This window comes from Lathyrus oleraceus, chromosome 3, assembly GCF_024323335.1.
Source record: "Lathyrus oleraceus cultivar Zhongwan6 chromosome 3, CAAS_Psat_ZW6_1.0, whole genome shotgun sequence".
In the NCBI taxonomy this organism is placed as follows: domain Eukaryota; kingdom Viridiplantae; phylum Streptophyta; class Magnoliopsida; order Fabales; family Fabaceae; genus Lathyrus; species Lathyrus oleraceus.
Genome location: NC_066581.1, coordinates 533,070,204 through 533,081,489, shown reverse-complemented (window position 1 = coordinate 533,081,489; position 11,286 = coordinate 533,070,204). Strand labels below are relative to the sequence as shown.

The window sequence follows — 11,286 nt, the reverse complement described above, 5'->3', positions numbered from 1 at the left end:
GATGATCCAATGCTTGATCTACACTAAATCAATACCAGAGAACAAGAATATGGAAAAAAATTGAAGGCTTATGTGGAAGAAATTTGAATTTGGATTGAGAGAGAAATTTGGAGGGAAGAAGATTTTAGATCTAGAAAATGGTGAAAATGAAAATTCTGTTATGATTAGCTATTTATATGACATGTTAATCCATTTCCTAATCATGCTTAGGCTTGGCTAATTAAATTTTAATGAGAAAAGAGGTGTTATGCAAAATTTGGTTTTTTCACCCTATGCATGCAATCCCACGTGAACAGTAGCAATGGCCTTGCAATTTCACTCAAAATCCTCTTATGAACATGTTGAATGGTTAAAAAGTCCACATGATGCACCAATTTCAAATTCATGATTTTCCCTCCAAAATAAGCATGAATGAACAAATGATTATGCGATGAAATTTCATGCAATGTGATTAATGATTTGGAAACTACATGCCATGAGGAGCAAAAGGCAAAAAGAGCCACTCATTTTGGAGTTCTAGATCAAAAGTTATGGCCTTTGGAAGTTCCATGCACACTTGGAAATGATTTGATCATATCTCCTCAACCATTCATCAGATGCTCATTATCTTGGACTTTTTCGAAATGGGAGAGAGAGATCTTCAACTTTGATGTTGGACAAAATTTCATTTGAAGCCTCCTTGATGTTGGAAAGTCAAGTTGAAGTTGGTCCAAAAACTTGCCATTTTTGGAAACTTAAAATTACAGGTCACTTTCCATTTTTGGAAACTTTTGGTCTGGCTTCAAAATCTTCAAGGTGGATGTTTGATATGATGAATAAACCTCTTTTAGACATGAATGAAGTGTCTCAAACCATTTCTCAACCTCCTAGCCCTCGGTTGACTATGCAGTTGACTTTTATGGGGCCCAGATGACCTGAAACGGCACTGTGGACTTTGAGCCTCTAACACTTGGTCAAGTTGCTTCAAAATGAACCTTGGGTTCACATAAGCTCATTGGAACACCCATAGAGCCTTTTTCTCATGGAAAAACCTTGCTCTTCCTGCACCAATGACTTCTCCTGATGCCAGTCTTGATTGATGGGGTGCAATGCACTATGTAGTGTTAATGTAATGTTAAGGTAATGTCAATGACCTAAAAATGAAATGAATGCATGAATGGGGGGTGCAAATTTGAGGTGCTACAACATCAGATCTGAGATGTCGAAGGTAATGTCACGATACTTATATCTGAACAATATAAATAGGATAAAAGATAAAGAACAGTAGTACAAGTGACACAAGTAATTGTTAACCCAGTTCAGTGCAAACTCACCTACGTCTGGGGGCTACCAAGCCAGGAAGGAAATCCACTAAACATAATTAGTTCAAAGACTCTCAGTAAACAACTTCAAGTTACATTCTTTTCACCTAATCTCTACCTGTGTGACTTCTATCTAAGAACTCTTAGATATCAGATCCTACTCACTCTCCCTCAATCACAGCAGTGATGTAAAACAAATATTACAATGAAAGAAGCCACTCTTCAAGAACACATACTTGATCTTGCTTAAAAGCTTCAACCAAGTAAACACACACTCATGCTTCGAAGCTTAGAATGGACAAATTACAACTCAAAAGTCAGTCCAATTCAATCATCTATGGATGAATGAATGACTCACAATACACACGACCACACAAGACTAAAACCCTTATTCTCTCTCACAATTTCGTTCGTTATTTCTTGTGTGTTAAAACCAGGTTTTCCATGCCCTTTATATAGAAGTGTTTGACTGGGCTTGGACATTACAAAACCTTAAAACTATTTTCCATTCGTATCTTCTTATGACAGCCGATCATATCTTATTGGAAAATAAATCACTCTGGTTTTAATTACTGATTGAATGGCGTGTTCAATCATCTCATCAATCACATATAGATTAGCATAAAAAGCGCAATCACAAAATACATAACATTCAGACTGAATGTTCTGTATACAGATGTCTTGACATCGGGTCTGACATCTCAGCTAAATCCTGCACATTCACATTTTAAACACCCTGCAGGATCCTGTTATCTTATGTCAAGACAACACTTGTGACAACTTGTGAACACTATAGGTTTTACCAAAATTGATGCCAACACATAGAACCAACAAACTCCCCCTTTGGAAAATTTTGGCTAAAACATACATCAGACCATTTGTTTCACAAGAGAATAATCACATCATCAGTTTAGCAGCAGACATAATAAAATACACATTACTAGCTAAAAAAACAACTAGTAAACACATATTAAACACACATGCGCTTGTGCTCCACCTCCCCCTCAGTCTGCTCAACACAGACAGAACATCTCTCCTCTTTATCATCACCTATAACATACACCTCCCTATATGACATCACCTTCAACATCACCTGTAACATACACCTCCCCATCTAACATCACCTGTACTAAACAGATTATCTCCAACACACATCATCTTCAACATCATCTGTCATCTGTTTATAGTATATCATAGCTACTTTAGCTACTTCTCCCCCTTTTTAGCCAAAAGAGACCAAAGAGACAAAATAAATGTCTATTAGTCGAACAAAATGTCACATAGAATGCCAAAGCAGATTGTTAAGTGTTACAGATCCCAGAAGACACACAGCTATACAAGCTGAGATAAAAATTCAGAAAAACCAAAAAGAACCAAAAAAAAATACATCAAGGTAGCAGAACATGACTACCAAAAGAAACACCAGAACATCCATCACAGCACATCATCAGAAGAGTGTGGGACAACTTCAATAAAACTAGTCAGAGGAGCTTGCATCATTATCAACATCAGAACCAGAACTGCCACTTGATTCATCTTTAGATTTAGACCTCTCACTAGAGGTTTGGGCTTCTGTTTCCTTGGTCTGTCCAACATTTTCTCTTTCAGCTTTCTCCAAGCTTTCAATTAGAGCCTCCAAAGCTTCTTTCCTGGCTTTTGCTACCCTTATCCCTGTATCCAATTCTTTACAAGTTTCTTTCAGTTCAACAATAAGACCACCTTTTGAGGCTGGCTTCTTCACAACAGATGTCATGACAATGTCTTCGACATGACTGCCTTCAGACAATTTGTAATGAACTGATAGAGGAGGTTTTCTTCTTCTAGGAAGATCATTTATGCTCAGAATTCCAAGGTGTTGGCTCAGGATAATCCCACAAATCATTGAGGGAAAAGCTATGGGTAGTTTCACTGCATTTGTAGAAGCATGTTTGATAATTTATTCAAACATAAATCTACCATAATCAAATTTTAGCTTGGTTCCAACAGTAAAGATGAACCTTCCAAGGGCATTTGAAATTGTAGAGATGTGGTTGGTTGGTACCCAATTTGTTGACTCTATCTTGTGCAATATAGCATATTTCACAGTCAGCTTCCCAGCAGGGAGATGCTTCTTGCTAGGCCACTCCTTGACCTGTCTTGCAGTAATTTCCCTACGGACCTCATTGTCTATGGCTTCTAGTTCACATGCACCTTCTGTTGCTCTTCCTAGAAACTTATTAATCACAGTGGGAGAAAAAGTGATACACTTCCCTCTTACAAACACTTTCCAAAACTCCTTGTTGTTTTTATCAGCAATGTCTTCAGGGATGTTGACCATAAATTCTTTCACCAGTCCTTCATAACACTGAGATAACCCATCAACAGTTTTCATTAATCCATCAGTTTTAATAAGGTCCATGACCTCTTTGACCTCCACAGCATCCTTGCCCAAGTCTCTCTCCACCGCCACCCTTCTTTGGATTACAAACTTCCATTTTGCTGCTCCATCTTCAAGATGGAAAGAAATATTGTCCAGGTGTACAACAACAACTTTTATAGGGGATTTCCTAACAGTTGTCCTCTTGACAGGGGAGATGTCAGGGACATCTTCTTCAACATCTTCATCTGACTCAAAAATTTCTCTCACTTTCCTCTTTTTCACCTCAACTTTGCTCCAAGACTTTGAGGGGCATACAGCAGTAGCCTTCTTAGCAGTTTTGTCTGACATCATTTCATCCACATACCTACTCTTTCTGGTCTTCATCCTCTTAGCTACACTAGGCTTCAAGTGATGAAGCAAGCTATCATCTTGATCATACGAACTATCAACTTCTATATCAATCACCTTCTTTGCAGAACCATGCTTCTTAGACTGTGAAGCATTGGCAGTAGGTGATGCCACAAATTTCTTACCAGACAAAGTTTTCCCTAAAGAGCACAAACCTTCAGCAGCCATATCTTTTTCAGACCTAGAGGAATCATCATCCTTCTCATTATGAGGTCCAACCTCAGGAGAGGGGTCCCTTCTTGATAGAGGAGTAGAAACTCCTTTTATATAATGTCCTTCATTGAGAATCCTAGTGACTAGGTTTCTTATGACACGATCAATGTGATGCATGTCGTCCTTAGAACTAGGAATATGAGTAGAGCTGGAGGGGATATTAGAACTGTTACCTTGAGCAGGGCATGCAGTAGCGGATGAGCCAGGAGCTTCGCCTGGAATGACAGACATGGGAATCACGTCCAAAATATCTTCATCAAGAAAGTCCATAGAAGGTGTTCTATCTTTGTGAGTAGGTTTGGTAGTTTTAGAACCAGATGGTGTTGTATGTTGTGACATCTTGTTGTTTTTGTGGAAAGGTTTTAGTTGTCCTAGCAGAGAAGTTTGATGAAGTTGCAGGAAGTTGGAAATGTTTGAGTAGAGGTTACGTGTGAAAAGGCAATAGATGGAATTTCCAATACTAGGTGATGATTTACCATAAATGGGGCACTTTATTTTAAGTGGGCAGACAATATTTTTATTACCTTTTCCACTCCAAATTAATTGCTACAAATTCTCATAAATACAAATCCCTAATTTCCCTCTTAGAGATTCAAATTGATTTGCATCCAAGGCCTTTGTAAAGATATCAACTAACTGCATTTCAATAGCAACATGCTCTAGGACTATGATTTTATCTTCCACTAGCTCTCTAATAAAATGATGACGAATATCAATATGTTTTGTCCTGCTGTGCTGAATAGGATTCTTAGAAATATTTATAGCACTCAGGTTTTCACAGTACAATGTTATGACATCTTGTGTGACATTGTATTCAGTCAACATCTGTTTCATCCAAACCAGTTGAGAACAACTACTTTCAGCTGCTATGTATTCAGCTTCAGTAGTGGACAGAGACACACAATTTTGTTTCTTACTGAACCATGGTATTAAGTTGTTCCCCAAGAAGAAGCATCCTCCTGATGTGCTTTTCCTATCATTAGCACTTCCAGCCCAATCAGCATCATAATATCCAGTCAGCACGGATCCAGATCCATGAGTGTATAGCATCCCATAGTCATTGGTGTCATTGACATATTTCGGTATCCTTTTCACTTGGTTTATGTGACTGACTTTTGGTTCAGCTTGATATCTAGCACAAGCACCTACTGAAAAAGCAATGCCAGGTCTGCTTGCTGTGAGATATAGAAGACTCCCTATCATGCTTCTATAGAGACTTTGATCTACACTAACACCATTTTCATCTTTAGAGACTTTCAAATGAGTAGGAGCAGCTGTCCTTTTATGACTTGCATTCTCCATGCCAAACTTCTTAACAATGTTTTTGGCATATTTGCTTTGAGATAGAAAGATAGAATCTTCCATCTGCTTGACTTGTAGCCCAAGAAAATAGGTCAGCTCTCCAACACGGCTCATTTCAAATTCAGACTGCATTTATTTAATAAAATGTTCGACCATCTTATTTGACATCCCACCAAACACTATGTCATCCACATATATCTGAGCCACCATGAGTTTTCCTCCTTCATTTTTAACAAATAAGGTCTTATCAATGCCTCCCTTTCTGCATTCATTGTCAATGAGAAACACTATGAGTCTATCATACCAAGCCCTAGGAGCTTATTTCAAACCATAGAGGGCTTTCCTCAACTTATACACATGTTTTGGAAGATTTGGATCTGTAAACCCTTTAGGTTGTTCAACATACACTTCCTCATTTAAGTAACCATTCAAGAAGGCACTTTTTACATCCATTTGGAACAGTTTAAACTTCAGAATACATGCCACTCCAAGCAATAGTCTAATGGACTCAAGGCGAGCTACATGGGCAAATGTTTCATCAAAGTCAACTCCTTCAACTTGACTGTATCCTTGTGCTACCAATCTTGCTTTATTTTTAGTAACCACCCCTTGTTCATCAGATTTATTCATGTAAACCCATTTTTTTCCAATAACATTTATTCCTTCAGGTCTTGGAACCAGTTCCCATACTTAATTTCTCTTGAATTGGCCTAACTCTTCCTGCATGGCATTGATCCAGAATTCATCAGTTAAGGCTTCCTTGACATTCCTAGGCTCAATCTTGGACACAAAACAGCCATGTAAGATCACTTCCCTTGATCTAGTTGTGACCCCTTTATTTGGGTCTCCTATAATGAGATCTTTAGGATGATCCTTTTGAATTCTGATAGAGGGTCCCTTATTAATTTTGTCAGCTTCAGGTTTAGCTTGAGTGAGTTCACTCTCATTACTTTTGTCTGAGAAATCAGTTGGGGCATCATTTAAAGATGTCTCAACATCGTCTGTGACATCAGTCTATTGATCATCAACCACAACATTGATAGATTCCATCATTACTTTTATTCTGGAATTAAAGACTCTAAATGCTCTGATGTTTGTTGAGTAACCCAGAAATATTCCTTCATCACTCTTGGGATCCATCTTCCTTCTTTGTTCATGATCAATCAGGATATAACATTTACTACCAAACACATGGAAGTATTTGACAGTAGGTCTTCTTTCTTTCCAGACTTCATATAAAGTAGTAGGAGTCCATTTCTTCAAGGTTACTCTATTGTGAACATAGAAGGCTGTGTTCATAGCTTCAGCCCAGAAGTGGTAGGGCAATTTCTTAGCATGAATCATAGCTCTGGCAGATTCTTGGAGAGTTCTATTTTTCCTTTCTACCACACCATGTTGCTGAGGGGTAATGGGAGATGAGAACTCATGAATAATTCCTTCAGATGAACAGAATCCAGCAAATTTTTTGTTCTCAAATTCTTTCCCATGATCACTTCTGATTCTGATAACCTGACTTTCTTTTTCTCTTTGAAGTCTTAGGCAAAGATCTTTGAATACCTCAAATACATCAGATTTTTCCCTTATAAAATTGACCCAGGTGTATCTGGAGAAGTCATCCACCACCACATATGCATACTTTTTCCACCAAGACTTTCCACCTGCATAGGTCCCATCAAGTCCATATGGAGAAGTTCCAGCACTCTGGAAGTGGTGTCATGTCTGAGCTTCTGATGTGACATCTTTGTCTGTTTTCCAATCTGACACTCCCCATAAACTCTTCCTTCATTAATTTTTAAGTTTGGGATTCCTCTGACAGCTTCAACAAATATAATCCTCTTCATTACTTTAAGATGCAGATGGCCCAATTTTTGATTCCATAACTTCACTTCTTCTTCTTTGGCTAGAGTACACATTGATGAATAACCAGTTTCTTGAGAACTCCACATATAGCAGTTGTCCTTAGACCTGACTCCTTTCATGATCACTTCATTTTCTTTATTAGTAATCAGGCATTCGGTTTTTGTGAAGTTTACATTTATACCTTGGTCACATAGTTGACTGATGCTGATTAGGTTTGCAGTCAGCCCTTTAACAAGTAGCACATTGTCAAGGTTAGGGACTCCAGGGCAGTTTAGCTTTCCAATCCCCTTGATTTCACACTTTACTCCATCACCAAAGGTTACATAGCTGGTGGCATGAGGATGAAGGTCAATTAGCAGGTTTTTGCTTCCATTCATGTGTCTGGAGCATCCACTGTCAAAATACCAATCTTCTTTGGCTGAAACTCTGAAGGAAGTGTGAGCTATCAGGTTAGTAGCACCATTCCTATGAACCCATTATTTTCTATTGACAGGGATGTGGTGTTTGGGTCTAGGTTGATGATGAGAAGGACTAGGATAGTCGTACAACTTAAAGCAAAATGGTTTTATGTGGCCAAATTTTCCACAATAATGACATCTCCATCTTTGGTGTTTTCCTTTATGTTGTCTTTCCTTATGATGTTGTGACACATGCTATGACATCTTTGGTTTGCTACCAGTGTGACTACACTCAGGTTTGGATTCATTGAACCCAAGGCTAGACTTGTCTCCTGCCATTTTTCCAGTCTGGAGAATTTTGTCTAAGGTGTCAGATCCATTGTTTAGCATTCTGACATACTTTGTCATCTCATCCAGTTTTGAGTTCAAGAACACTACTTCAGTCTTCAACTTAGATATGGTTTCCAAGTGTTATGTCTTCTCATCCTCCAGTTGTGTTATCAATTTCTTCTGACTTTCCACTTGTTGACACACTTCTTCACTTCTGTAACACAACTTTTTGTAGGTAGTGTGTAACACCCTTCTAAAAAAAACCCAATTATTTAATTAAAATAACAAACATATAACAATTCAGAGTAATTATGCCCTTCAAGGGTGTCACACATAATATTCACACCATTCAACAATATAACGGTCATGCTCTTTTATTAAATCAAAACAGTTGCATAAAACACAGCGGATGTAAGTTTCATCAATCATGTAAAACATTACATGTAAAATGGTTCTCAACCAACAATAAACATTCGAAACAAGTTAAACAACCCATCCCGATGTTACATCTATCAGAGCACGACCCACTACGGAGACTACACTAGACTCCAATAATTAGCTTCTACTCAACTCATTTCTCGTTACCTGAAAAAGAGTTGTAAGGGTGAGTTTCTCAATCAATATAATGAGTATTATAAAATATCATGTTATGTTAAGTGATTCAACACACTTCATCACCCTAATCAAAACACACATTCAGGAACAGCATATTAATTCAACATCATACTAAATAACAACACAACAAATACCAACACAAACACACGTGTAATATTGGAATACATCCATTCATATTACACGCCATACATATATTATGCAATGAGACTCCATGCATGCGGTACCGACTATTTGTGAACATATAGTTCAACCTCACCGTCCAAATCCAGGAACGGCTACCAAGCTCACCAGTCCCACTCATTTGAGACATAGTGACTCACTCACTAATTCCTCACCATGGGAATTAGCTACCACCCCAAATGGGCCATGCTATGCACGCTAATCACCTAGCATGCAAACATCAACAACAACAATCAAAATGATTTACTCACTAATTCCGCACCATGGGAATTAGCTACCACCCCAAATGGGCCACAATATGCATGCTAATCACCTAGCAATGCAACAACAACAACGACTCAAGAATAGACGTATGCTCACACTCTAAGCCATAAAACAGTCTATTCACAAATGCATACATTCACATCATCATGTATACCATCACATATCATCAACAAAAGCATATCATATCATGCCACATAATCAATCATAGTATTAGCGCACTCTACTAATACCTATACTCTTCAAAACAACGGGAAATGATCCCTACCACATCATACCTTAGCTAAGTACATCACTCAGCCTAAACCACCAAAAACTGCACGACCACTGTTCAGGAAAATCACAAATCTGCCCATACGCGTATTGCCTATGCCCATACGCGTATTGCCCAAACCTGACCAAGTCCATACGCGTAATGCCCACGCCCATACGCGTATGCTACGCGTACCACATCCTCATACGCGTACCAACAGAGACACTTTCACGTTCAAAACATCATCTCCTTCACTCATACGCGTATAGCATACACCATACGCGTACCACTCCAGGGATACGCGTATCACACGCGTATGGCGCGTACCAGCGCCAAACCCCCATTTTCAAGCCATCCCATACGCGTATTGCCTAGTGCCATACGCGTATGACCAGAATCCAGTGTTCCAGATCTGCTATGGGTTTTCTCTGCTACGAGATCCTTCAGATCCAACCTCTCACAGTCCAATTTTCATACACGTTCGTTCGTTTTATCAATTACAACTCAGATACATTCAACTTCTCAAATCGCTAACCTTACTACATCTAATTCCTACAATTTCATCAATTATCATCCAATTTTCATTCATCAATATTTCACAAATTCATCACATATCATTTCAATCAGAGTCAAATTCAGAGGTTCATCACTACCCATTACATGCTATCCCATAAGACCCATCAAACGATGATAAACCCCCCTTACCTGAGTTAATCCGGCAGTCTCTGAGCTCCAAGCTTTTCCTTCCTTCAACCTTCGTTCTCTGGCTTTTGCCCTTTTCCCTTTTCTGCCTCTTTTCCCTTTTCACGTGAAATTAACCTTTTTACCAAAAAATGGGATTTTTCTAAATTCCAACTTATATACTCCAATAATAAAACCCAATAATATTATCCCAATAATAATATTAATAATCCAATAATTTTCTAATTATTTAATTAAATTAATAAATAAAATATTAACTTAATTTAAACAATTATCTTAATTTCATCGGGGTGTTACAACTCTCCCCCACTAAAAGAGTTTTCGTCCTCGAAAACATACCTCAAGCGAACAACTCTGGGTAAGACTCCTTCATCTTACTCTCCAGTTCCCAAGTCACGTTGCCACCTGCTGGTCCTCCCCAAGCTACCTTCACCAAGGCGATCTCTTTACCCCGCAACTGCTTCAACTCTCGATCCTCGATTCTCATAGGTGATGTTTCAACAGTCAGGTTATCTCTCACCTGTACATCATCTACTTGGACTACATGCGACGGATCATGAACGTACCTCCTCAACTGAGACACATGAAAAACCTCATGCAAATTCGCAAGCGACGGCGGTAAAGCGATACGATAGGCTACCTCCCCTATCCTCTCCAAAATCTGATAAGGACCAATAAATCGAGGTGTCAACTTCTTCGACTTCAAAGCTCGACCAACTCCAGTTATCGGAGTAACACGAAGAAACACATGATCTCCCTCTTGGAACTCAAGTGACTTCCTCCTCTTATCATGATAACTCTTCTGACGACTCTGAGCAATTCTCATCTTCTCCTGAATCATCTTAATCTTTTCTGTAGTCTGTTGAACAATCTCCGGTCCAACCACAGCACTCTCACCGGACTCATACCAACATAACGGTGTCCGGCATCTCCTACCATACAAAGCTTCAAACGGTGCCATACCAATGCTCGAATGAAAACTATTGTTGTAGGTAAACTCAATCAAAGGTAAATAAAAATCCCAAGCACCTCCCTTCTCCAAAACACAAGCTCTCAAAAGATCCTCTAGCGACTGAATCGTCCTCTCAGTCTGACCATCAGTCT

At 38.8% G+C, this 11,286-nt stretch overlaps 1 protein-coding gene across 1 annotated transcript in view; it reads right to left on the bottom strand.

Annotated features, from left to right (window-relative positions):
* Window positions 1-2,778: 2,778 nt before the first annotated feature.
* LOC127132000 (plasma membrane ATPase 1) overlaps window positions 2,779-11,286 on the bottom strand; it is a 35,155-nt gene continuing 26,647 nt past the window's right edge. The window contains exons 12-15 of the mRNA XM_051060869.1: window positions 4,455-4,652; window positions 4,126-4,208; window positions 3,460-3,645; window positions 2,779-2,886 (exon numbers count right to left, since the gene is read on the bottom strand). Of these exons, the coding sequence (XP_050916826.1) occupies window positions 2,779-2,886; window positions 3,460-3,645; window positions 4,126-4,208; window positions 4,455-4,652 (575 nt within the window). The remainder of the gene's footprint in view (window positions 2,887-3,459; window positions 3,646-4,125; window positions 4,209-4,454; window positions 4,653-11,286) is intronic.